The sequence below is a fragment of the Heliangelus exortis genome, chromosome 1, assembly GCF_036169615.1.
Source record: "Heliangelus exortis chromosome 1, bHelExo1.hap1, whole genome shotgun sequence".
NCBI classification, from domain to species: Eukaryota; Metazoa; Chordata; class Aves; order Apodiformes; family Trochilidae; genus Heliangelus; species Heliangelus exortis.
In genome coordinates this window covers 156,003,597-156,031,292 of record NC_092422.1, presented here as the reverse complement: position 1 = coordinate 156,031,292, position 27,696 = coordinate 156,003,597, and the positions used below count along the sequence as shown (strand labels likewise).

Genomic DNA, 27,696 nt, shown 5'->3' with positions numbered 1-27,696 from the left:
AGTAGCAGCTCTGTCTCATTAATCTAAATTCTGCTCAGTGGGCCAGACAAAAAAAATCTTGATATTCATTTTAATGTCAACTTTGATTAAGATCTGTTCTTATAAAAGAAATAGTTTAACAATGTTTTTTTTTTTTGGGTGGGGACCAGTTTCAGATTACTTAATTGTAGGGAAAACATGCTTTTTGTTTAAAGCAATGTCAACATTTCTTTTGTGGAAATGTTTGTTGTAGGTATATTGGTTTGTAAAATGGAAGTAACATCATGATAATCGTAAAAACAAGGCTGGAAGGCATCTCAAAAGAGCTGGTGTCCAACCCGTGCTCCAGCTAGGATTACCTTCATCTAAACCATCCCTGATTATCATCTAACCTGCTTCCCAAAATCTCTGATCTTCCCATGCAATTTACTGCACCCCATAACAGCCTTGCAGTCAAAGGTGCTTTTTCCAAATGAAAGCCCCAATCTCCCTCCTTTATTCACTCTCATTAAGAACTTGTTAGGCAATCATTTGCCAGGAATAATTTAGGTAAAACTTTCTCCTGCCTGAGGGTAGATGTGAAACTTGCTTTGCAACATGTAAGCAGATCATCTACAGGCTGCTTTTTTTTTTTTTTTTAACTAAATTTTTTTAGCATCTATGTTGACTGGCGTTAGCTTTGCATCTCCCTCGGCATCAAACGATTCAGGAAGCTCCCACCCTCCCCCTGCTCCTCCTTCTGTCCGTAGCTTCCCAGCCCTCAGGGTGTGAGGTCTCAAACCAGGGGGGCTTTAACCCTGCATCAGCCGCCCCCTCCCCTCCCCTGCCCGCCCGGCTGCCGCCCGAGCGCCGTGAGCTGCAAACCACCGACGCGTATCGTGACTTGGGAGATTACAGCGCGACAACAGGTAAAAAAACTGCGATAAAAAAGCATGGATCGGATTACAGACTCCCGGCCGGCCGTGGGGTAGAGAAAAAATTAAAATTCCTGGAGATGGGGAGGAGAGACCGAGTAGAGTTAGAAAAAAACAAAACAAAACAAAAAACAAAAACAAACAAACAAAAAATCTGACGGCAATCAGAATTTTTTTGTTTTGAATATAAAACAAATAAATAAATAAATAGAAGCCCGTACCCCACCCCGAAAGCAGCAGTGGCCTTACCCAAGGAGAAGCCGCTTCTTGGTCCCGTCGTGGGGGGGTCGATGCCGCCCTCATCGGGGCGCGGGGGTGGCTCCGGGCGGTGCCTCCGGCCCCACCTCTCCGGCGAGTAACGGGAACGACTCCCCGCCTGCTGCCCCAGGAGGTGGCAACAGGGGCCCGTCCGGAGGCGGCACCAGCAGGAGGTGGTTTTGGGGTGGGTGGGGGCGGGCGGCGCCGGTCCCGATGCCCGTGGCAGCGAGAGGCAACTGCGCTTCTCGGCGGGCGCGGAGCGGCGGCCCCGGAGGTGAGGCGGGGATGCCGGGGGAGCCGAGCCCGGGCTCCGGGAGAGGGGTGTGGGGGAAGCGGCGAGGCCCCACGACGGCTTTTCGGGCTCAGCGAGGGATACGTCGGTCTGGGATTGCCCGTGAGCCGGGTCTAGAGGGGCTTCGTCTTCCCTCCCCGCTGGGGGAAGGGGTGTTTTTCCACGGGAAACTTTTTTCGTGAGCAGAGCGCGTCCCCGATGACCGCGGTGCTCAGCTCCAGTCGCCCTGTGCCAGCCTTTACAGGGAGCCGGGAGCCGACCTGCCCGTCGTGGGGGCTGGCAGGCCGGGGCTTCGGGGGGGAGGACTGGGGAACCTCGGCCTGGCAACCGAGCTGCCCTCGGCTGCACTCCCGGGCAGCTCTGAGCTGGCTTCATGCGGCTGCTGTGTCCGGTCAGAGCCCTGCAGGCAGCAGTTGCCATTGTCCGGGCAGATGGGGGAAGGTCTCAGGACTTGTAGGTGGTGAGGTTTGGGAAGGGGAGCTTCACAAACACATCCCCACACAGCTTTTTGAGGATTGCTGTCGGAGGGAGCTGGTGCAGGTGAGGATTAATACAGCGGCCACAGGGCAGGGAGGTTGCAGGTACAGTGTCCGTGTGTACTGCAGAAGGGCTCCATCCCTCTTGGGAAGGAGGAGACGAATGACTGAAGCTGTGGAGCCGGCATCGTGGTGGGAGGATGAAGAGTAAAGGGTCGGGTGGGATGGAGCAATGTGCAACCCTTCTCTGCCAGCAGTGTGAGCTGGCTTGGGTGAGAGGGTGGAAAGAGAGCAGAACTGGTAACGGGGGAGAGTGCAGCTGGCCCTCGTGTTTCTAGGCAGACGTGCCCTGAAAAACATCAGTCTGAGCAAGGATAAAGTCTGCGGAAGAAAGATCTTGCAATAGAGCTGTAAAAATGCTTGCTGTAGTGAGGAGAGTATTTAGATTTTCCTGTTTAAAAGGAAAATGTTCACGCTATGTTGTGTATAATTGCACAAAACCTCCCATCTGTTCAAGATGCATTGCTTAGTATCTCCTGGTACTGAGTATGTTAAGCCTCCCAGTGGCTCTGTCAAATAGGAAAGTAGTTCTTCCATATTCACAGGAGGAAGGTTGTGTTAGAGACAGAAAAACAACCCCCTGAGATCCTTTAAGAAAGTTAGATATGAAGTTCACTATGCATTCAAGGCAGAGGTGAGATTTTATGCTTTAGTTTTCAGTCACCTATTTCTTGGGCCCTAAAAAACCTGTTCCAGAGTGGAAAAATAAATGGAAATCCCCTGAATCCATGTGTGGTCTGCTCTTGGACCATCTTCCCTGAATTTCAAAAGCAAAGGAAAAAGAAAGCCTCATCCAGATTAGGGGAAAGAAAATCACTACACGTTGGCCTATTAGGCTTGAAGTGTTCAGTCATCAGTATGCTTTGATATACTCTATCTCTTCACTGGTCAGTGCTGCTAGATGCCTGGTGATGTTGGACTGACCTGTAGAAGAGGACAGCATCTTCCATGCCTTCTCTCTGTTTTGCAAGATCTGCTGTAAATCCCTTGCATAAGCTCGTGGGCAGCAGCAGTGCTGGTGATAAGCAGGATTTGCTCACTTCCTGACCAGCACCGTTGTCACTTTCCAGTTCTTGCAGTCTCCTCGTATCCGCGTGTCCTGCCAAAGAGCTGCCATGTAGCACATAGTTGCCATGTGCCACAATTTCCTTGAGCTGTGAGGCTTAAAACAGTGTTTAGACCTAAATTTTGTACAGTCTCCAGCCCTGTTATACAATGAGTGTGCATGGCTTACTACAGATACCCAGTAATAGGAAACTGCTATTTGAAAGCTGTTGGTGGCAGAGATGTATCAGTTTGCTGACCTGCTGCTAGCATCTGTCCCTTTTGTCTGTTTGTCCTCTCCAGCAGCTTTCCCCAGCCAAATTCTGCCTTCTTTTTCATTTTAAATATTGATGAGGGGTTTGTGTGGTCAGTTTCTAAAAGCTGTGGGGTACAAAACCTGTTCATTTAAAGAAGACCCAAAGGATAAGCTTTACAAAAAAACTATTGATAAACATTTCCTGATGGAGTGATAAGTAAGATTCTTCTGTACTATTTTGGGGGGAGGAGAGGTACCATTCTGACTACATGCTGTAGCTGTCCTGTTTCTGACAGCTTTTCTCTACTGCTATTTGTCTACAAATCCTCTTGCTCCCCTTTGTGCACCACGAGTGATCCTGGCATCTTTCCTTGGTCCACTGCACTTGTTGAATTTCTTGGTGCTCCCACCAGGATAAAACTTTTCCCCACTCCATTCCCCAGAGGCCCTGGTTTGGTACAGTGGAGCCCAGCACCCTGGAACTATATGGTGTTACCCCAGCAGTAAGCTGGTTAACCCAGCAAAATGCACTGGGGCATGAGGGGGCTGATCATGCCCTCCCTGACCCATCCTGGCCCCTGTGAGCTAAGTGGGGCATCCCTGGGGTGCACTGGGCTCAGCCTGGTGCCCCACAGCAACCCAGCCATGGGGCAAAGCAGCTCTTTGGGTCAGTCTGTTGGGAAGACTCTGTCTCAGTGGGCTACAGGGCCAGACATAGGCATGGCTGCATTATCAGGGGCAAAAGCCTCAGCATAATAGCCCATTCCATGTTTCTCAGCTCCTTCCTGGATTCCTTCCAGAAGCCTGGCTCATGCCGTGCTTTCTCCTCTGCTGAGCAATTCTGTTTGTCCTGCCCCACAGCTCAAGGTTTCAGGGTTGGTGATGCATGTTGTCACTGCCTGACATTCCCAAAGCTGTCCCATGGAGCTGCTGCTCCCCAACATCTCCTGCACTGGACTGAGGGACCATGGCAGGACGGGAAGGTAGGTGGTGTGGAGCAGAGCAAAGTGGGGAAGGTACACCTGTGATTAGGAAGTGAAGGAGTCACTGAGAAGTGTAAGTCACTGTGAAGGACTGATAGAAGTTTAAAAAAAAAGCAAATGAGGAGTGTGCTTTGAATTACCACAGGCTTTTGGAGTGCCACATCACTGGAGTGCTGCACTCGGCAGCTGGCAGTGCTGTCCAGCTGTACAAATACCTGGTGCTGAGGGCTTTGCAGTATGTTCTGCTCCTGTGCCTGCCAGGTGCAATTAAATGCCATTTTATTAATGAAACAGACATACAAATCTCAGGAAGACACCAGGCTCTAGTTTTTTATTTGTGCTTATGAAGCTTCACTGAGGAATACTCAAGGTTGTGCAAGAATCTTGCAAGGACACGTGGAGTCTTATGTTTCAGTCTAAAGGCTAGTGACACCTTTTCATGAAGAAGAAAAAAAAAAAAATTAATCTTCCAAGGCGTGCTGAGGGGTGAGGAGCAGATATCCACCAGAGGGCCCTCTCTCCATACACCTTGATGGCCTTAGCACCTGCTGAGCCCTCGGGAAGTCTTTGGGAAAGTGCGAGTCAGAAATGACGGCTTCCATTTCAGCCCGGTGTCTGAGCAAGCAGTCATGGTTTCAGTATTGGCTTTCGATCCTGTACTTTAGTGCTCTATGCAGATGCCGTGTGGAGAGGGAATAGCATTATATTTTAAAAGGAGTTCCTTCAGAGGAGGAAGGAATGATCCCAATAGGCAGTGGTTTTGCTAAATGCAAATAGCATGTTATGAGGTGTACAGAAGCAAAAACATCTCCTGGTGTTTCATCTGTACAGCAGTAGTATTGGGGGAAGCCTTAGTAAGCAAGAAATTTGAACTTTAATTCAGATTATGGAAAAAGTCAAGGCATTTTAAATGTGTTAACTGTGGGACCTGGTGTACCCTTGGGAAAGGGCACTGTGTTACCCCTTAGGCTGTGATCATGTGAATGGCTTTAGACAAATTGATACACATCTGCTTCTGCACAACCTGTAGCACGGGGATCAAAATGGGAAGCCCAGCTCCACATGTGTCCTTTGTCCACCTTTCTGCTGCAGGGTGCCTTAGGGGGGCTACAGGAAAGCTGGTAGGGGGTGTGTGTGTGGATTTTTACAAGGGCTTGTAGTGAGACAACAAGGGGTTATGGCTTTAAACTGGAAGAGGGAGATTTAGGTTAGAGATTGGGAGGAAGTTCTTCAGTGTGAAGGTGCTGAGACACGGGAATAGGTTGTCCAGGGAAGTTGTGGAAGATCCATCCTTGGAAGCATTCAGGGCTGGGTTGGATGGGGCTTTGAGCAACCTGGTCTAGTGGGACGTGTCCCTGTCCACACGGGGGGGTTGGAACTGGATGATCTTCAAGGTCCCTTGCAACTCTAACCATTCTGTGATTCTATGATTTCTGGAGACCACTCTTGACCAGAGCTTTCCACATCACATACAAACAATTCAGGCTATTGCTTCCTATTTACTGTTCTTGGCAAATATGCTAAATGTGGAAGAGTGAAGGGATGAAAGCTGAAGGGACAGTGCATATCAGTGTTGTTTGTGGACTTTGGACTGCAGGATGCTGCACACTTTGCTTCATGTAGTCTGTAGGTCTGGTTTTTTCCTATTGTGTTCGTGATGAAAACTTTGCAAGCTTTAATTTTCTATTATGCTTGAAAAGAAGCAAATGTAGATCTGTAGATATTCTGAAATACAGGGACTGGGAACTGGTTCATGTAAACTTATATTAGCTTTTGGGTTATTCCTAAAGGGTGCCTTAACACCAAAATTACTTGATGGGAATTGCACTCACTGGTTATTCTGAATTCCCCTAGCTCTAGATTCAAGCTTAATATATTTAATTTTGGTTCACTACAAGTTAGTTAAAAGTCTACCTTTACAATTCTCCTTTGATACTAGTTTGAAATTTTAAGATTTTGTGTATTTTCTTGAGACTTACGTTTCCAGTGGCTATTAGAGATAAAACTATAGGTGTACCTCCAAAAAATTTATCACAGCTTTCCAAGAAAAACAAATTCAAGGGCTAAAACCTGTTGGCAGAGAGGAATGGAATTATGGATTTGACCTTCTCCGTGAAGCAGCAGCAGCAAAAAGGCTCTGGATCTTTTGTAATGCTCATGTAGGAAAGCATCATGTAGTCAATATTAGGGAGCATACTTAATGAAGCATTTAAAAACATCACTGACCAATGTTAAAATGCTCCAAACTTCTCTTATGTCAGTGTGGGTGAATTGCAGCCCTGTCTGCCTTGTGGAAATGTTTCAGTGGCATTCTCTGTGCCTTGCTGAGCCAACAGCATGTTGCTTTGGCCATGGTTAACTAAAAAAATAGAAGGAGGTACCTGGCAGCATGTGAAGGCCACTTTGTGGGAAGGATGTTGTGATTGATGTTGGAAGGTGGCACACTGTCCTGCACAGAATGTACTATGCTAAAGGTAGTTTAAAGTAACAAAACAAGTTTTTTTCTTGGTGTGTGCACCACAGTAAATAAACTCAACAGATCTGTTCCCTGTCCTGTGGGAAGAGCCTGGTTTCTGTCTCTTGTTGTTGTGATACCTGTTTACTGCTAAGTCATCTCTGTGCTGTCTCATCAAAAGTCTTAGGGCTCCTCTTGCTAGGAGGGTCAGGAAACTCCCTTTCTCAGAGCTTATTAATGCGTGCTTTGCTTTTTAGTCACAATGCACCATTGAATAAATAAAAGAGTGAATTTAAAGTAAATGCAGCTGCATGTTTGCATTGGTGTGGCAGTAATTTCTGTGCTTGTGGTCTTTTCCTTTTCTCCATCAATCAAAATTAGTAGATGGGACTTCTGTGGTGTATTGCCATCAGCCATCAGATAAGGCTTCAGCAGACAAGATATGAAGAAGCTGGAACAGCTCTTGTAATCTGCTGCACCTATTTATTTCCTGAGATATTTCTCTCCTGTTCAACTTCTGAGTATCTTTAAAAGGAATCAAGCAGTGACATTGCTGTCTCCCCACTGTTCATAAGGGAGAAGTGTTGAGGGAGCCATAGTGCTGCCTCAACTACTTCCCCTCAGTTTTCCCAAGATCTGTGCTTCAGTTGAGTTGTTCCATGGGAGCTAAACCACCAAAACGCTTTGTATTTATTTTATAGGTGGAAATTTTCTGTCACAGACACTTGAGGGAATCGCCCTTTCAGTGGCAATTTCTCCTCAGGTTGGTTTGGCTGCAACACAGAGCCTTGCTTTCTGGAGAAGGTGGTACAAGTGGGGTGGGAGTGTTGGGATGTCCTTACCTTCCTTAAGTGGTAGAGAGGCATTTGGCAGGTGCTAAGGAGGTGGTTAGGGTAAGCAGATAGGTTTGGCTAAGACAGACAGGCTTGAGCAAATTATAAAATAAGTTCTCTGGAATGTGAAGCCATCAATAAATTGTTGACAAGCCCTTTGTCTTGCAAGTAGGTAAATGATGGCCTGTCACTTTTGGTTACTAATTTTCTCTGTTTGTTTAAATAATTACTACAGAATTGTACAGGGAACTTTTGGGAGTAGATGGTACCAATAAGGGAAACAAATCCATGAATTGTTTGGGAAGTCAGTAACCCTGACCACCTAATGTGTTTTACATGGGGTTTTTTTTGTTGTTTTTTTTTTTTTTTTTTCACTAGGTAGAACTGTTCACCAGTTGGTAATCCAACATCCAAATCCAGATTTCACCCTTGCAGGGGAAAAAATAACCTATGGATTTCTCAGTATTTAAACATTACAAGGTGAACTGTATTAGGTGTAAATGGCAGGGTTTGGGGAGCTGAGGGCTGTAGGGGTGACCTATGTGGAAAGGGGCCATGAAGTTCCCTGTGCCAGTTCCAACTGGTTTCCAATAGCTCCAAAAGAGGTGAAAACAGTCCATTGCACACCAAACCAGCAGTCAGTCAAAGCAGCACAGGGTGCCTGTGCTTGAATGTATTTTAAAAATAAAAGGTGGTAGCTGCTAGGGAAAGGAGTCACAGAAAGGAGACTTAGCAGGAGGCACATAAGGAGACAGAAAAGGGCATGGAGACAAATACGAGAGGACACATGTGAGGATGCAAAAAAGCAGACCTGAGCAGTCTCAAAAAAGAACATGAAAAGGTGACATGAGGCATGTGTTGAAAAATCACAGGATAATAAGACTTCTGTTCAAATGGAGGAAAAAATTGACAGATAAAGGTATTCTCTTTTTTTTTTTTTTTTTCTTCAACTGAGGAATTGTTAATCTGAAACAGAAAATGCTGTTCTGTTACTAAGCTGACCTGTAGCTATCTGTTTTTCATTACATTCTGAAAATTTTTTTGTTCATCTCACAAATCTTGTGTTTTTATCATTGGATTGTATTGATTTTATTTCATTTAAATTATGCAGGCTTTTGCCAAAAGGGAAACATGCATCAAAGCAGAGGAGGCAGTAAAATGTTCTGCATCTTTTGGACATTTGTTTTGTTTATTTTCTTTAAAGATCCTTGAGAAACGTTACTGGTTTTTTCTTTACTGGGAACCTGGCATCATTTTGACTATGCAATCTTTGAGGAAGGCATTCGATGCATTGGGGATAGCACCCTTCACTTAGATTGTGCACTGATGCATCTTATTTCAGACTGTTAAAAACTGTTGGACTTCCAAGGAGACAAGCTCTACCATTAGCTGGAACATATCTCTTTATGGTTAATTCTTAACCTAGTAGCTGCCCCTGGAACCCAGTCTCCCCAGCTGCTGGCACCTGGACATACAAGTCCCCAGGGCTGTAGCCCTGCCCCAGCTGCTAGTACATAGTGTCAAACACACACACAGAGCTGGCCAGGTCTTCCCCTGTGCTCTCACATCCAGAGCTGGCCCGTAGGGATCCACTCTTCTGTCTCCCATGCCACTTCACACGTCCACAGGCTGATCCATTTGATATTTGCTAGCCATTGCACACCCATGCTTATTGCAGTTGCTGGTACCACAGACACAAGGTCCCTCCAGCCTGTGGTCTGACCCCAGTTGCTGCATTCACACCCTGATATGTACATGTCCACATGAAATAGAAAATCCTCACCCAGTAAAGTGTAGGAGGAGAACTACTAAGATGACAAGAGAGGCTACACTGACCGGGCACAGGAGGAGAGGGACAACTGGCCACTGCCAGCTGGCTGCTGGACACTTCTGCACCACTGACTCTACTCTGGGACCACTGTGCATGGATCAGCAGATGGTGCTCATTCAGCACTGTGACCAGAAAGAACCTCAGGGAGCAGGGAACTCTACTCTCAGTGCTCTGGGTTTTGCAAGGAAAATGTGTTACGTAGGGGAATTCCAATGCACAAGGCACACAGTTTGTAGCATGAAGTATTAATGCTAAGATAAATACAACTCAGTCAAATGTGAGCTAGTTTCTAAAGGTAATGTTAAACAAGTGAAATTTTAAGAACATCAAAACACAGTTTTTAAAAGTGACATTCAGGGCTGCTACCTGAAATGAGCCGGTTTGTAATACATTTGATTGGGTTGCCTGCATCAGTATTTTTTTGTTTTTCATGTTTGAGTTGTTGTTACTGATAATTTTTTGTGTTACAAATTGTGTGCCTCATACATGTGAACTGCCCTCTATATACACTTTCCTTGCAAAAAACAAAACATCAGCAGAGCCATGGTCTGCTCCCCAAGGTTCTGGTCCCAGTGCTCAACAAGTACCACCTGCTGGTTGGCATGCAGTTGTCCCAGTGGAGACTCAGCAGCGTGGATGTGTCCAGCAGCCAGTTGGCAATGGCCAGCTGTCCTACACCTGGCATGCAGCACAAGTGTGCTGACCAACAAGCTGTTTACCTGCAACTGGCCCTTTTTATCTCCCTACCACTTTATTTTCCCCCTCTTTCTGCTCCCAAAGTTGCCTGAACCCCTCCCTCGCTTTGGTGTCTTTGCAAAACATTACGTAGTAATTCCTGTGCAATTCCAAACTGTTCTCCCCCTGAGCTCCCTAATACTGCCCACCACTAGGCAGTGACCCCCTTAGTCTAAAGGTGATCTGGAGAGCTGCTTCTTGTGACTGTGGTGGCGAGTTTCATGGCTGGACACTGGGGCTGAGGCTCTGCTGGCATCTTTGATGGGCCTCGAAGTAGCCCAGCTCGTACTCCTGCCATTATCCCTCTGGGCTTTTAGTGGATGTGCAGATAAGCTTTGTTATGTGACCTCACAACCTGGACGTGGTCTGTGCTTTCTGATGGGGCCATGTGGGTGCCATGGCAGCATGGAGATTCCAGAATGTTGACCTAAAGACACAATTTAAGCATGCTGGCATGAAGGAGAGTTCAGCATGTGGCTCTGCCATGGTACTGTCCTGAGTCTCACGGTCTGTTGTCTTCCCGGTCAATGTCTTTCTCTTCTTTCCTCCCCTTCAGATCACGACGGTTGTCTTGGGAAAGCAGGCTCCGACAGCAGTGAGAATGCTCAGGATGCCCAACTGCCTGCTAAAGCTGACCAGGGTGGTGCTGAGCCACAAACTCAGGACTCTGTTTATCCTCGCCTTTAAGTTCATGTCCTTTGCCTCCATTGTGTTGTACTGGAGAATCACAGAGGACCCTAAGGGCAGGGGCCACCTCTACAGCTTGCCTGTTGAAGTCCGCTGTGCTCACTCTGTGCCTTCTCCTCCACGTGCCATTGCTGGTGGGCCCCCTTCTTCACCAGGCAATGTGTATTTTGTGGAGACCTCGGAGCGAACTAACCCCAGTTACCTCTTCACATGCTCCGTGGAGTCAGCAGCCCGAACACACCCTGGCACAAGGGTCGTGGTGCTCATGAAAGGCTTGGCAAGTGGGAATGCCTCCTTACCCAACCACTGGGGCTTCTCCTTGCTGAGCTGCTTCCCTAATGTGGAAATCCGTCCCCTGGACTTGCCGGAGCTTTTCTCAGGGACTCCTCTGGCTAAGTGGTACTTGCAGGCTCAGCACCGCTGGGAACCTTATATCTTACCTGTGCTGTCTGATGCCTGCAGGATTGCCATCATGTGGAAATTTGGTGGCATCTACCTGGATACAGACTTCATTGTGCTTAAGAACTTAAAGAACCTCACCAATGCCCTTGGTACCCAGTCTAAGTATGTACTGAATGGGGCCTTTCTGTCCTTTAAACCCAAACATGAGTTCATAGAACTTTGCATGCAGGACTTTGTGGAGAACTACAATGGCTGGATATGGGGACACCAGGGCCCACAGCTCCTAACTCGTGTCTTCAAGAAGTGGTGCTCCATCAGGAGTCTTCGAAGCAGTACGAGCTGCAAAGGAGTGAGTGCTCTGCCCCGTGAGGCTTTTTATCCCATTCGATGGCAGGACTGGAAGAAATACTTTGAAGTGGTGAGCTCCTCGGAGCTTCACCGCCTGTTTAATAACACCTATGCAGTGCATGTATGGAACAAACTGAGCCAAGGGACGAGGCTTGAAATCACATCCCAGGCTTTGCTGGCTCAGCTGCATTCTCACTTCTGCCCTGCCACGTATGAAATCATGAAGAAGGACTCTGAACGACAGTGACTCAAGGGTCAGCTAAGAGGTACTGCCCAGGACCCCACAACTCTCCAGCTGTTCCACTGCAAGAGAACCACCTTCTGAAGTGAGGTGGGGAGAGTCAAGATAAAAGCCATTTGTGTGGTGTAGGTGGAGCCCATTGTCTGTGCAGCTTTTTGTCTTGACTTTAACTGCCTACCAGCAACATTTTGATTCTCTGCAGGATCTTTTTTCTGCTCTGCTTGGTCAGGTAGAGAAAGGTCAGGAGGGGAGCATGTGCTGGGCCACTCGTGGCAGACTCGATCAGCGTTTCAGAGGAGCAAGTCCCCTGTCTGTGGTTGGAAGGCCTTTGTCAAAATGTGTATCTCAGTGCTTGGTTCTCAGGACTTCTGAAGAGCAGTCCTCAAGCAACATAAGGACAGGAGAGAACAGGAACTGAGGAGGAAATAAGGATGTGCTTGAGGAGGTGTCCTGAGAAAAAAGGTAGAGGAAAACAGAAGAAAAAGGGCTAAAGCAACATCTTTTTATTTTCATTCCCTTCTCTACTGAAGCTTTCAGTGGAGGAGATTTTCTTGTGTCTGGTTTGAACAGGGAGCAGGATGCTGCAGTCTCTGTTCAACGTCAGAGATCTCAAGACATGGAAATTTGGTGTGAATAAGGACATGAGTATCTGAGGCCAGCTTATCATTTAGAAGGAGCTATTGCACAGCAATGATTTATGTTACAGTAGTGGCAAATTAGCACCCTGCCATGAGAAGAGAGGTCATCCAAATCACATCTTAAACTGCATCTGATACAGGAAGAGATGAACTATCTTTTACATTGACTTTGTCTCTGTGACCAAATATCCATAACTGTGTCTAAGATTCATCAGATCCTTCAGCATTTGGATGAATCCTAAAGAAAAAGCATGATATTTCCAAGTGTTTTCAACGTTCCAGAGAGCTTGATAGGGAACATACACTTTCTCAATTCAAGTCCATTTATGAGTTGTTTATGGTGGACCTCTTCAAGAACCCTGGAATGCTCCTGCTATTCATTGTCAGGAGTTCAAATATCTCTTGAGAGGTCTTGAGGAGGGCAGTAGAAAGCTTTATTCTTCTGCCTGAGCATCTTCCTGAATCGCAGTGGAGAAAGTTAATGTCTCTTGCAAGGTGCTGTTGTGCCTTTGAGGGTTCCCAGCACAGACACAAGTTTGTTGGACAAACTGTGGGAGAAAACTTATCCCTTGCCTTGATGAGCAAAAGAATTTACTGATGCCATTCTTGTCAGAAAATAATGGAGAAAGAACAGTGAGGAACCACCGGCATCGTTACATCTGTTCCCCACCGTGCTCTGAAAGGGGATTACTGAGGCACTTGAGCCTCGCAGTACGATATGGTTGATGCAGATGAGCAGAGTGTTGGCCATCCCTTCTCCTTCACCACTAAGGGATTATAATCTCACTGTAAAATCTCTTCTGCCTACTGTGTGCCTCCTTTTCTTATGCCTAGAAACAGCAGTGGGGGTGGTCCAATGGCCCCTTTGAAGACCACGAGTGGGTCAGATTTTCAATGTCACCTGGCCCCAGGGTGACAGCTCTTTCAGGTGGTGCTTCCTACAAGTACTTTGAGTTTTACTCAAATGATTTCTACATCTGCACTTGTCTGAGGCCTCTTCTGTTTCCCAGGTCAACCATAAGCAACGTGAGGTTTGCTCAGTTCAGCCAAGACTATTATCAAAAATGTACAAGACTGTGCATGCAACATTTCTCTCTCTCAGGTTTATTTGTCTTTTTTTTTTTTTTTTTTTTTTGGTAATGAGTATGCTAAGTGGTCTACATGGATGCTGTTTTCAATCCCTTCTCTCACTGCTTCTACTCAGTGTGTTGGTTTTTGTTAACACTGCTTTCTTTAGAAGCAGCTACACAATTGTCAGCACTGGCCTACTGTGTGGTCAGGAAGGCATGATTTCTTGTTCTACTGATTCCTGCAGTTTTGGACCCTTTGGACTAAACAGAAATTTTGATGACCTAAGAGCCCCCTGCCAGAGATAATGAAATGGTGGCTGGTGATCATAAAGGTATAAGAGGGGACTCTACTGTAGCAATATCTTAAACTGGTTATGGGAGTGTTTGGGGCCTGCTGCAATGAATATCTGGCTTGATGTATTACAGCTTATTGTACAAAAGTGCCTTTTTTGGATAAATGGAGTGGGGTGGTTTTTTGTAATTTTTTTTTTCCCTGTAGTCAATGTTCCAAAGTTTGATAAGGAGAGGGTCAAACCAATGCAGCCTTTGGTCTTTTTTGCTTTGTCTTGTGGAAGAAAAATAAATACAGTTTTTACTATTACTTCTCTCTGCAAAGATGTTCCATTTTGTTCTGCGAGGCATTGGTGGTAGCTCTTAGCAATCTGTTAGTTATTATGCAGAAAAGCAGTTTAAAGCTGTATCCTTAAGTGACTCACTAAAATTAGGAGTGTGGAATGAACATGAGACAAGTTGAGCATAAGCACATGTGGAAAGAAGGATCTGCAGATTATGACTACATGACATATTTGGGACTTGAGCTGAGTGGTACTGATTCCTAATCTGACCAGGTATTACCCTGTCACTCATGACCTGCAAACTATCTGAAGCAAGGTGTTTTAGTCTCACTCTGAAGGTCTGGATGTTACGGAATTGGAAACTCCATGATTTTGCTTTTTCTCGGGGTGATGGGCTACAGCCTCCCTTAATAGTAATGACATCTGTGCCTTTGTAGATCTAAAAGTGGAAAGCTTGTGCTGCAGACATTCACTTTCCCACCTGCCTTCCAGAGCCTGATCTAAAGATGTACAGGAGAACATTTTTAGAGGCTGTGAAAGGACTGGTGAGTTCTGATGCAGAGGGGTTTTGTTGTGACTCCGTGAGTCAAGAGCTAGGGAAAGAGTTTTCCACTGAGATTTAAAATGATTGCCTGTCATTTCCTCAGTGCTGATATAAGTCAAAGATGATGGAAAGTGATAAGAAGGCAAAAAGTGTTTCTTGCCCAAAGTGTTCCTTTGTCCTTGATCTTATGTTAATTAGCTGGTAGACAGGTGTGTAGTACATCAAGGAGAGAAGCCTGCTGCAGAGTGGATGGGTTTGGAGATGCAGAATTGAACAGTGCAACAGGAGAGGCATAAGAAAGGATCAGGAAAGTAATCCTGGCCCTGATCTCCTGCAAAGAGATTGAATGATGATTTTCTCTGTGCTGGCTGAGAGTCCTCCTATGTCTGGAGCTCTTGTGTCAGGGGCATCTGGGATGCACAGTAAGTAGTAATGCTCTGTATGGCTCTTTTTTCACCTGTTCTTCTCCCTCCTCCCAAAATGTGTAGTCCAGGGAGGCTGTGGTACAAAGTAGGTTAAGAGCCTTTTTTAGGGGAAAGTGCAGCTACCTGTCTTTATTTTGTGTATGTTTGGAGCTGATGTAGCCCAAGGAGCAGGTATTGTGTGTGACAGCTCAGTGATTTTGTGCCATTTCCAGTTTCTGCCTCAGATCCTCCATGCTGCAGGTATACACCAGAATCTGAGTTTGAACTCTCTTGTTGTCCTTCAGTAGCCCTTGATGCTGAGGAAAGGTGAACTTGTTCATTGAACAATTGCTCCTCTTGCTGTTCTCTCAATTGCACCTCCTGAAATGCCTCTCATAGCCTCAAGCCTTCAACAGACTTAGGAACCCTTGGCTTGCTCTTTGTAAACTTTCTGAGCTTGTAAATTAAACCATGTCCTAAAGCACTGGCATTTGAATAGCTTAGGAAAAAAAATCCCTGGATTCTTATAGCTGGGCAAGTTTTGGGAGAGACTGGCAGTATATGAAAATTGCTGTAAGAAACAGCATTGTAAATCCCTGTGTGGCTCAGTGTAAAGTTTTTCTTGTTTTCCAAAGTTAATTAATTTCAAATTACTTTGTCTACTGTTTTATATTCCAAAGCAATAGACTGACTTTTCCAGTCCTCTCTGGGAAAAGAAATACCCAAAATCATTCCTTTTACCAGCATAGGGAAATGTGACAAATATTAAGAACAATACTGTACTGCAGATCCACAGCTTGGAATTAGAAGCATCTTTTCTTTAAATTGCACATCTGCAACACTTGAACAACATATTTAAGATAACATTGGTGGTAAAACAATTGTTAGGCTGTCAGTGATTAGAGAGTATTTCTTTGTGGTTTATTTGCCTCTTTCTGTTACAGAGATAAAATAATAAGCACCCCACAGTAATGCAACTCAGAATTAATTTATACCTAGATGTCTAGGTATAAATGTCTAGAATCGTAGATTTTATGACTTAATCATTTACTCTGGTAGGTACTTGTATGTGAATTCTGATAAATGGTCCTGTTGTCTTTGTCAGGAGTGTGGTTGTACACTTTTTTCTTAATCTTCTGTATTTGTTTGATATGATTTGCTTCCATAGACATGCTAGAGTGTGTCCAGAGAAGGGCAAGGAGGCTGGTGAAAGGTCTAGGGAACAAGATTTATGAGGAACATCTAGTCTGGAGAAAAAGAGGCTGAGGGGAGACCTTATTACTCTCTACAATTACCTGAAAAGAGGTTGTAGTGAGGTGGGAGGTCATTCTCTTCTCCCTATTAACAAGTGATAGAACAAGAGGAAATGGCCTTGAGTTGCACCACGGAGGTTTAAATTGAATATTAGGAAAAAATTCTTCTGCTGAAAGGGATTTCAGGCACAGGAATAGGCTGCCCAGGGGAGTGGTAAAGTCGCTATACCTAGAGGTATTTAAAAGAAATGCAGATCTGGTGCTTAGGGACATGGTCTGGTGGTTGTGGCAGTGTCCTCAGTTAATGGTTGGAGTTGATGATCCTGAAGGTCTTTTCCAACCAAAATGATTCTATGACTGTAGGAAGAGGGGGATGTTGGTGAGGGGCAGTTGAGGTGCTGGTAGGGAGGGCCAGGACACGCTACCTGCCCTCTGGAGCTGCCTTCAGCTGGAGACGCACTGAGGTGGGCGCTTCATGGCAGCAGGGGCTCTGCCACCATCTTCCCCTGTAGAGGTCAGGAGTTTGCCAGTCCCTCCTCAAGCTCCTTCTGCTTCTCAGGTTTCTCTAAACCATAGAAAACGGGGCTGTCCTAGCCCTCTCCCCCTGCTGCCGAAGCCACGCAGGACCCACAGATCCCAATTGTTTCCCTGGGCTGGGGGCAGTGGCTGAGGTGGTGGCGCGGCCATACCAGAATCTTCCAGAAGGCTCCGTTTGACCAGCAGCTGCATCCCCCCTTCTGAGCAGCGTCAAGGAAACCGAGTGGATTTGGGGTGGGTTGTGCTTCGTTCTCCCTGTTTTTGGTCTGGTTAGGAATAACCCATCTCTGGGAGAGGCATCTCTTGGCCCTCTTGGCCTGTGTCCCTCCTGCCTGCAGCGTCCTCAGTCCTTGGCTCGGGTGGCAGAGAGCTGTGCGGCTGCAGCAGTCTTGGCAGGAGCTGTCCCAGGGTCTTAACATGGCTAAATCCTGCCCTGTCCTCTTACTGAAATTTAGGCCATGGTTTCTCGAGTTAGTAATTAAAGGGAATTTCCTTGGTGGTTTTCCTTGTGGCTGGAGGAGGTACCCATGTTATGAGGCTGAGCAGCCCTTGGCCAGGGAGCTTGCGGTGAGAGATTGCTGTCTGCAGAGCTTTTCTGCAGCCCTTTCCAATCCACTGTGCAATGGGCACATTGGTCTTCACCTTTCACTACTACAGAGTATGATCAAAACTGCAGGCAGGCTCGGACCCTTGGGCAGAGGACTCTGTGCAGCAGTCCCTTTATGGCTGAGGTTCTAAGTGGACTCATCCACTGGACACTCATCCATTTATCACCACTTCATTTATGGCCACCTCCAATGCTGGAGTAAGCTGTGCTCCCTGCTTCATTTGTCCACACTCCTATGGGATCCCTCCATCCTTCTCTTCCCACAGGATTCCAAAGTTAGCTCAGCAACACCCCACTCTGTCCAGGACTCTCCATCTGTTTCTGATGCTGGGAATTACTGTTCCAGCTGCTCCCTGTAGACATGGGAAGATGTGGAAAGATCCTTCAGAGATCTTCAGAGCTGATCCAAGTTTGGAATAAAAACAAGGCTGAGCAGCTCTGAAGCTGAGGACAAGGGCACCAGCTAGACCTGCATAAATTGCATGGCCTCCTTCTCCTGGGAAAGTGAGAAGCAGAGCTGGCTCTGTACTGGGGTTGACACCTAACAGTTGATATGAAAGGTTAGTCCCATGCTGGACACAGGGAGCTCTGGGTTAGCATTTGTGCCATTTTGGAGAGGGTTGATGAGAAAACAGATGTCTTAATTCTTTCAAGAGTAACTGTAACTGAATAAAAATGCAAACTGATCAGCATGCCTACCTTCTACAAAGGTATCCAGGCCATTTTTCTTGCACACAGCCTTGGACAAGACAGCAGGTTCATTCAGTGTGTTTACCTTACACCAGCCAAGGAGTAAGGGTTGAAGGAGTGGAAGTCCATTTGCTTAGCTAAACTAATACATCGCCCATGTGTGTCAGTAGTGGGATGGCTCGACTGCATATTTTATGGATGGCAATTGGTGTGACTTCTAAAATGGAATGAAAGTTCTGTGGACAGAACTTGTTGGCTTGCTGAGAAGCTCAGATCAAAGGTCAGTGACACAAGATAAGTTTGCATTGAGAGGAAGCACTGGGTTTTTAAGGCCTCTCTCCCAATTAATAAATGTTATATCCTGCTAAGAACCAATTATCACATGATGATGTCACATATGTGACCTAGTCCCACTTTCTCAGTAGGTATGAATTAGTTTTTAGAATCTTTGTTTTCAGAGGAAGAGAACTCCAGCTATCCAGTTTGATGGGCCTGAATCTTCGCCCCCAAACAGGGACTCCTCTTAGGTAACAGCTGCACCTCTGGATGTCAAATGTTTACTTAGGAATTACCAACTTGATCTGAAGTCTTTGTAGTAAGTGCATTTATTGACCACAACTCCCAATTTGTTCTATCTGTCTCCTTAATGAATGATTTCTTCACAACTATATTAATCCATAATATGTCTCTATGTATTCAAAACTGATATTTAGCTGCTGTCTTTCATTACTGGGTTTTCTATGAAACAGCTTTCCTTTGCAAAAGAGTGGTGTGGGGAGTACCCAGAGGGGTGAAACTGAGGAAGTGCTAATTCTTTGGGATTTCAGGTGAGCATAAACCACTAACCAGCTGTCTCCATGCTCTGCACGTATTCTCAGTCCTGGTAAGTCTTAATTCCTGGGGGAAGGGAGAGTAGCAACAGTACTGGGCTGTCAACTATAGTTGGGCTATAATCCCCTCCTTGGTGGCTGAGTATCTTTGATACTGAGCCATCTCTACACTAGTGGCAGCTGTCAGTGGGCTTGAGAGTCATCTTAGTGGCAATTCCTATAGCTAAACTTGGTCTTTTCCCACTGCAAGGGCTGGCTCAGGAGTTAGTGCTCACATGCCCTGTTCAGAGCGTGCACTGCACTGTCTCTAAGCCTGCTATTGTGGCTGTAGCTAGCAGCACTGGTAACATCAGAAGAATGTTTCTCTGTTATGAATTCATATGCCACCATTCTCAAATAGCACTGTCACTGGGTGTAAGCTGATCCTGTCAAAGGTTACTGTCTGACAAAACAACCTCTTGCTAATGTTTGTTTTTTTTGTTTTTTTTTTAGAGTTGATGAAGATGCTGAGCATGCCTGCTTTTTTTGGAAGCTCTTGCAGCTCAATTTTAATTCTTTCAACAAATTTCCTGCTCTAACAGCATTAGTGACCATCTTCCACTCATCTTAGACTGGTGCTTATTGTGTTTAGGGAGACTGAAGCTGAACTGAAGCTTAATGATGTTGACATGACTGGATGGAATTTTCCATTTGAGGCCATTACTTATCGCAGAATGGTCTGGGTTGGAAGTGACCTTAAAGATCATTAAGTTCTGGCCCCCCTGCATGGTCAGAGACACCTCCCACTAAACCAGGGTGATCAAAGTCCCCTCTAGCCTGTTCTTGAACACTTCCAGGGATGAGGCATCCCCTGCTTCTCTGGGAAACCTGTTTCACTGTCTTACACCTTCATAGTCAAGAATTTGTTCACAATGTCTAACTTAAATCTACCCTCTTCAAGTTTAAAGACATGACCCCTTATCCTGTCACCACATGTCCTTGTAAAAAGTCATTCTCTAGCATTCCTTGTAGGCCCCCTTCAGGTACTGAAAGGCAGCTATAAAGTCTCCCTAGAGCCTTCTCTTCTTTGGGCTGAACAACCCCAATGCTCTCAGCTTGTTTTTGTAGGAGAGGTGCTCCAGCTCTCTGATCATCTCCATGGCCTTTCTCTGGACTTGCTCCATATCCTTCTTGTGTTGAGGGCTCCAGGACTGGACACAGTGCCCCAGCTGGGGTCTCACTAGAGTGCAGTAGAGGAGAAGAATCACCTCCCTTGACCTGCTAATGATGCCCTTTTGATGCAGCCCAGGATATGGTTAACTTTCAGGGCTGCAAGCATATGTTGCCAGCTCGTGTTGAGCTTCTCATCAACCATCATTGCCAAGTCCTTTTCTTCAGGGCTGTTCTCAATCCATTCTCTGCACAGCCTGTGTTTGTTCTTGAGATTGCCCTGACCCAGGTTTAGAACCTTGCACTTGGCCTTGAACTTTCTGAGGTTGGCACGATCCCTCCTCTCAAGCCTTTCAAGGTACCTCTGGATGGCATCTCTTCCCTGCAGTACATTGACTGCACCACACAGTTTGATGTCATCAGCAAACTTGCTGAGGGTGCACTCAATTCCACTGTCCAGGTCACCAGCAAAGATGTTAAACAGCACTGGTCCCAGTGCTGTCCCCTGAGTAATGCATTGCTTAGGTACCTCGTCAGTTCTCTCAGTTTCAAATGTCAGAATCTATATTTTGAATTTTTTTCTGGGTAATTTCAGCAATATGCCATCACATCAATGGCTACATTTTGTACAGTGATTTGGGAACAAACAACTATAAAAAGTGCCGTGTCGTTTCTATCCACAGTCTGTTTATTTTTTGCAGAAACTTGCCAATATCCTCTGACATTTTGCTATGGATTGCTTCTAATTCTTCATACCTTACAGAGTATCTATGCAGCACTGCATTAGACCTATATAAGTGAGCATTTTAAGTTTTCCTTCTTTTGTTTTAGGAGAAAAACTTAGTTCTATTAAACATGCTAGAGAAATTGGACATTGCAGGGTTCACTCTGGAAAGTTGAAGTTGTGATTAAGTACAAAAGATACAGTTAAGATACAGGTGCCATGAAGTGCCCCTTGTTTATAGCTGCAGTATATTATGGCTTGGTATAATATACCTGTTGCAACCAGAATACCTGTTCTCATTTCACTTCAGTTATTTGCATATGCTTGGTCTGCCATTCCTCTCTAGGGTCAGAAGGAGGAGCTCTAAAGCTGTTGAGAAAATGCTAGGTACTAATTCCCCTAAATATTAAGGGAATTATCTGGGGGATTCATCCCTGTTTGGCATGGCTCAGTGCTCCTATGTCTAAAAGACTGATTAGTCACCCACTGGATTTTGGCACTGTCAAATCTTATCTCCTCTACTTTTGTTGGTAATGTAAATCTGGAAAAAATTGAGATCTTCAGCTGTTTTCTGATGGATCACAGAAATACTTCTATCAGGCAAGTGATCAGTGATACTGTTCAAGATCCCTAGCAGCTACCTGTGTATGCAGCAGCATGTTGCTGGACCTTTTTCCTTTCTGGTTTTTTGGGGTTTTTTTGTTGTTGGTTTTTTTTTTTTTTTTTTTTACTGAATTTGTAGCCAATTTACACACCTCCTCCAATGTTTTTCTGTTTGTATACCCTGGAAGCTTTCAAGACCAGGTTGGATGGGGCTCTGAGCAGCCTGGTTCAGTGGGATGTGTCCCTGCTCACACAAGGTGTTTGAAACTGGATGATTGCAACTCTAACCTTCCTGTGCTTACTTGAAGGGGCATCACTGAATGCAATAGTGCTTGGTTTGTGCTCCTAAAGACAACTGGGGGTGGTGCAATGATTTATTTCAAGATTCATCACAGCTGTGTTGCCCTGTTTCTTCATGTAATTATGTATCAACTTATTATCATAAACTTAGCTTTTTGAGTAGTTTAGTTGCATATGGTAGCTGAAGTTGTGCTAAAATTGTACTACAAAGACAAGCAATGAAAGACAGAGAGAGAGATACAAAGACAGAACCTTCATTTAGCCTGTGAAGCCACATTTGGATGTTTATGCCATATTCTGGCCAATCTCACCTGTACCAGATTCTCCAGCTCATCCCTACTTTAATGCCTCTAGCACCAGTTCCCATGCCAAGAGCTGCAATTCCCTCCTTTTCTTCCCCAGCAGCACCTTCCTTAAACCCAGAAGGCTATTTTTATTGGACAGGACCACATCAATGGTAGTTGAATTGGCCATGAGAGAAGGCACAGCTATTGCTTTAAAATATTGGCTATGAAAGAGACCATCCAAAGCTGCTTGCACAGTTTAAGATACAAAATAAGCTCTATCCACTCTTTCTTGTAAATTTGCATTGGAGCATGTTCTGAGGGACATCAGAGATTTACATTCTCAATCAGTTTTGGTTAATAACAGAGTTAGATATAGGTTATGTTTCTCTCATGTGTTCCTCTCTCCAGAGATGAGTGTAAAAGCTGCCTTGCATTTCTGTCAATGCTTGGTGACATGTGGGGACCAAGAAGCCAGCATAACAAATGAATAAAAAGGGAGGGCAGTGGCAAGGCTTTGAGAGCAGAGAATCCACCTCATCTACTAGGTGGATGCCACAAGGTTTGGGTCTTCTTCCCAGCAACCGTAGGGATGTATACTACATGCAGGTGGGCTCACAGACAAGCACTGGTTATTTTCCTTTCAAAACTGCTTCAAATTGCTCACAAGATTGGAAGGAAGAGTTGCTCCCTCTACCTGGGGTTATGTCAGCTGAATACTGCTACTGGTTGTAGCTCCTTATTCTACACTGTGGGAACACTCAATCACAATTCCAGTTTTCCTAGGGGTCCTCTTGTCTGGAAGTACTGTATATATAAGTATATAGATATTCAAATTTTTATTTGACTTATTTTGACTTTTCTACCTGTTTTCAGCAGCCTCAGCAGCTGCCTGCTCAGCAGTTCAGCTTCTCTCCTCCTCACTGCCAAGGAGCTGGGTTTGTTGCTTCCCTGCACTCTACGGGCAGGTAAGATGCAGAGAGAGCAGCCTGGATGTCAGGACAAAGAGTCTGTTTAGTAGCAAGCATGAGCTTCAGCAGTCAAAGTCACAGGCACCTAAGTGATTACCCTTTCTGATCCCTTTGGGCAGGTAATCAGTGTCTGGTTATCAGGGATCATCAGGCTTTCTTTTGCAGTTTCATTCTTGCAACATTTTAGGCAAATCGGAATCCTTAGGCTGTGGCTGCATTTCTGTTACTCTCTGTTCTCCCTCTTCTCCCATTCTGCTCAGCAGCTGTACTTAATAGCTTAATAGGTGATCCCTTTGCACCTTCTTTCCTGTAGTTTTCATTGTATTTGCAGGTTTATTTATCTTTATAGGTTAAATTATCTTTATCTTTATAGGTTTTATCTTTATAGGTTAAATCTGTTAATTGCCTAGGCAAGCTGTATCCATTAAATCACAGAAGGAAAACAAAATCAAGACAGTCCTTATATACATCCTCCATTTATATTCTTCTCTGCAAACAACATTTGCATTTCTGCAAAATACACAGACACAGTTTTCCTGTAAAATTCTGACCCCCTGGCTAAGAGAGTTGTTTATACTAAGGTTTAAGATCTTCTACAGAAGTTATAGTCTAGGAATGATACTGTTCTGATGTAATTATGTAAAAACAATTCTAATTGCCTTCAGTGTGAACTGAGAATGTAACATTTCATTCTCTGACATTGCTAGATGCATGCCCTTATGAATTTCTACACTTTCTATAGTGCCATTTCTTGTCACTACTTGAGCTGTCACTAAGTTCTGATGATGTTCTATAACAGAACCACTCAACAGGGTACATTTTATCCTATTAGGAATGATTTGCCACATTGCAGGGACTTCTGAGTCTCTGCTGCTACAATTCAAAAAGTAGAGAATTGCAGGAACTGGTGATGCTTGTTTGGCTTCATGTACAATTTATGTTGTACCATCACCCGGTCATCCCCTTGTCATTCAGTGTTGATTATTTCCAGATAGCTGATTGTGGTTTTGCTAACAAGGAAAATATTAGTGAAGCACATTTACAGTTATGCAGGGCAGGAAACTCCATTGCTCACAGGGTGCTCCAGTACCCCTTGGGCATCAAAAGGTGATGTGAGCACGTGCTGATCCAGCAGCATCTGATTGGTGGAAGTCCTTGCACAGCAGAGTTAGAAGATCTTCTATGTGTGTTCCCTTTGCATTATGTTTTATCCTTTTTGTGCTTCCAACAAGGGAAACTTTCTATCATGTAAATGTCAGCCTTTAGATGCAGTAAGACGGCTCTGTACATTTCACAGGTTTTGTTTGCATGTTTTTTTCATTGTGTATTTCAAGCACTGCATTGATTAGCTAGGCTTTTAAATTTAGCAAGCAAGGTTGTGAAAATTATATGCAGTGTTTTGCAAACTGTGTCTTGTCAGAAATATGCATTAGCAAGCTTCTTGATCTGTTGAAGAAATTCTTGTGGTTTGTATCTAATTAGTCTTAGTCAACATTCTCAGGGGGTCTCAGCATCTGCCTGTTTCTGCATTGGAATAAGAAGGAGAAATCACACTGCAAAAGAACAGGGGCAAAGAGGTCCACACCAGCAGAAGGACTCCAGGATTTAGGAGCAGTGTCCCTGGATACATCTTATGGCTTTCACTGGGGCTCTAGTACACACAGGGTCATCCACCTAACCCTAAGAAGCAGAAAAGTGGCTGCAGGCACCACTGCTCTAATGGAAACACAGGTGCCTACACCACAGACTGTTAAAAGTTTGGTGAGATAAAGCCTGCTGTGGCTTCAAGCAAACAGAGCTGATGCAGTGATAGATTTGAGGAGAGAAGAAAAGACAAATCTGGAGTGCTGGGTCAAGGCTCCTCAGTAAAACTGAAATGTGGACTTTCTGGAGCAAGTCCAGCAGAGCTGCCACTAAGATGGGAAAGGAACTGGAGCATGTGCCATACAAAGAGAGGTTGAGAGAGCTCTGCTTCTTATTCTTGGAGAGGAGCAGCCCCAGGGACAGTCTTGTCAAAGTGTATAAGTACCTGAATAGAGATGGGTGGGATAAAGAAGAAAGCCAGGCTCTTCTCTGTGGAAGTCAGTGGTGGGGTGAAATACAAAGGGCACAAACTGAAATACGAGAAATTAGAATGAAAGAAATAGTGGTGAAACATTGGAACAGGTTGCCCAGGGAAGTGGTGGAGTCTCTGTCCTTGGACAAGGTCAAAAACCAAGAAGAACATGGTCCTGAGCAACTTGTTCTAGATGAGACTGCTTTGAGCAGGGGCACTGGACAAATGATCTCCAAGGGTCCTTCCCATCCAAGCACTTCCATGATTTTTTGTGACTAGATGGGCCCTTATTTGAGGCCTGAAGAGCTTCAGTGATGGGAGGGCTGGGAATAGCTTAAGGTGCTTTCCAAAGAGCTTCCCCATTGTTTGCATCTTTTGGATCCATCCGTAGCACTGCAGTGCATGGAAGGATTTGGGGAGGGGAGAGGGGTCTGGGAAGCTAACAGAGCAAAAGGCCTAAGATTTGTGGCAGGCAACTGAGTGGAAACTGCACAAAGACCAAAACTGAGTGGCTATATGGCTAAAGGCCATGTTTTAGCAACTTGTCAATATGTATTCTGTAGGGGAAGGTCAGCTGCCATCAAGCACAGGGCATGTAACTCTGCCATAAAATGGGGGAATTTGGTAAAGCCATTCAATAAAGTGTCTATCATAAGAGGAAATATTCCCAAATGGGTGAACATGTTAGTTGGTCAAAAGAGCCTGTGTTCAAAGGCACACTCAGGAAGGAACTCTTGGGGTGGGAGGAGGCAGCTCTATGAAACTCTTTCCTGAGTTCTCATGGCAACCACCCAAGCAGCAGGAGCACTGGGAATTCCCAGTGAAGGAGTAGAAAACAGGAAAACAGTTTCCTGTCACAGTATAAAACCTAATGTGTAGTGATAATGGAGTTTCAACTTCCTTTTTCCTTTTTTTTTTTTTTTTTTTTTTTTCCCTCGTTCATTAATTAGATGGGGCACAGCTGCATCACCCTTACATGAGCTGAACATAGAATCATATAAAGTTAGGGGTTGGAAGGGACCTCAAAAGATCATCTAGTCCAACCCCCCCCTGGCAGAGCAGGGTCATCTACAACAGCTTGCACAGGAATGCATCCAAGTGGGTTTTGAATGTCTCCAGGGAAGGAGACTCCACAGCCTCCCTGAGACAGTGTCCTGTCACCCTCACCCAGAAAAACTTCTTCCTGATATTTATATGGAACGACGTATTCTTCAGTCTATAGCCACTGCCCCCTTTCCTGTCGTTAGTTACATGACGTCACATAGTCCTTGATTTGCTTGCTTTCTCGCCGTGTTCAGTCTCCATTTTTCACCATGTCTTTTCAGAAGAAGGAAGTGCCAGACCATAGAATTACATGTGCTCTCAGAGACCTCTTGAAAATTTTGTCCAGCTGAGCAGTGACTTCTGTGTTATCATGAAAGCAGGACAGGTGAGTAGTATTTGCTTTCAGAGACAGCTCAAGAGCCACATTTCCTGTATTTGTTTGTGACATAAATAGACTGGCTAAAACAGTGTTTAAAATGTCTTTCTTTGCTCTACGGAAACAGAAGTGTATTTCTAAATGAACAGAAGTACAGATGTAGCAGAAATGTCTACTCTTACTAAAAATATGCATGTAACCTTGAAGTTTGCTCACTGTTAGATGAGAGAGACAGTTTCCTGCCTTGTGTATGGCAAATACACTGTGCCCTCAAGGCTGTACCTGCTTTCTCTTCTGCAGTTGATTTACAGGATTTGACTGGCAGTGGTGTGGAGGGAGGGGGAATTAGATATGTGAAAAATGGTAGTTTTGTTGGGGGTTTTTTGCTGCCTATAACACTCACAACACATGCTGGCATTTCTCTGCAGTAGAAGAAAATGTTCTGGGAATCTAGACCTGATACTTTGTGTATTGGCTGCCTCTCCGCTGTCCCCCAAGCCTCAGAGCATAGTGGAGAGTGGCAGTTCCATGCTGTTGCGTGGCTGAGAAGTCATTTTCTGGCTCCATGAACAGTTTAGTGTGTGACCCAGTTGGAGTAATCGTGGGTGAATGGGAAGTAGGATTGTTCCAGGTGGGTTCTCTCTCCTGATCTCTGCCTGTTTGATTACATCTGTTTGATTAAAGCTTTTGTTCTTTCCTGAGGCTGTTTGTTCTGGAGCATAGGTATCTGGATTTGGAGATGGAACAGAGGGAGGCAGGAGAAATCTTAGAATCATTTGGGTTGGAAAGAATTTTAAGATAATTGAGTCCAACTCTGCCTTAGGTCATCACTAAGCCACACCCTAAAATGCCACATCTACATCTTTTAAATACCCCCAGGGATAGTGACTGAAGCACTTATTTGGGCAGCCTGTTTCAATGCTTTGCAATCTTTGCAATCTTTTCAATCTTTGCAATGGTATTTAATCTAACTTGAGACCATTTCCTCTTGTTGTAAAAGTTGCAATCCTCTCTGCAGTTTCTTCACGTGCTTTTTGTACAGTGACCCTCGGAGCCCCAGTGGTAGGCCCAGGAAGTGCTGGTTTGTCTGTCTTTCACTTTAAGGGGAGGCAAGGGCAGAAATGCTGATGCTAGTGCTGCAAATGTAGCTAAAGTTACTCCTCTCTTCGTTGCTGGCTTGTTAACAATCTCCTCCTCTCCATCCCTCGCTTTTGCAGTAGGAAAAGAGGGAATGAGGGTAGGGTAGG

General features: G+C 45.0%; 2 protein-coding genes across 4 annotated transcripts in view; both read left to right on the top strand.

The window, feature by feature from the left end:
* Nucleotides 1-1,348: 1,348 nt before the first annotated feature.
* Nucleotides 1,349-11,928, top strand: LOC139791226 (lactosylceramide 4-alpha-galactosyltransferase-like). The gene is made up of 2 exons (XM_071733239.1): nucleotides 1,349-1,425; nucleotides 10,673-11,928. The coding sequence occupies exon 2, from the start codon at nucleotides 10,718-10,720 to the stop codon at nucleotides 11,798-11,800; it is 1,083 nt and encodes a 360-aa protein (XP_071589340.1). The 5' UTR covers nucleotides 1,349-1,425; nucleotides 10,673-10,717; the 3' UTR covers nucleotides 11,801-11,928.
* Nucleotides 1,361-27,696, top strand: part of LOC139791225 (lactosylceramide 4-alpha-galactosyltransferase-like) — a 29,818-nt gene continuing 3,482 nt past the window's right edge. Inside the window, exons 1-4 of one of the 3 annotated variants that reach the window (XR_011723829.1) lie at nucleotides 22,983-23,041; nucleotides 26,033-26,127; nucleotides 26,355-26,458; nucleotides 26,878-26,981. Coding sequence is in view for 2 of the 3 variants with exons in the window: in XM_071733238.1 (XP_071589339.1) it covers nucleotides 26,384-26,458 (75 nt within the window). In the remaining variant the exon portion in view is untranslated. The other 2 variants (XM_071733238.1, XM_071733237.1) reach the window with 2 other exon arrangements.

Excerpts from the sequence above, each read along its gene's own strand:
- LOC139791226 (XM_071733239.1), top strand. The coding sequence starts at position 10,718 with ATGCTCAGGATGCCCAACTGCCTGCTAAAGCTGACCAGGGTGGTGCTG.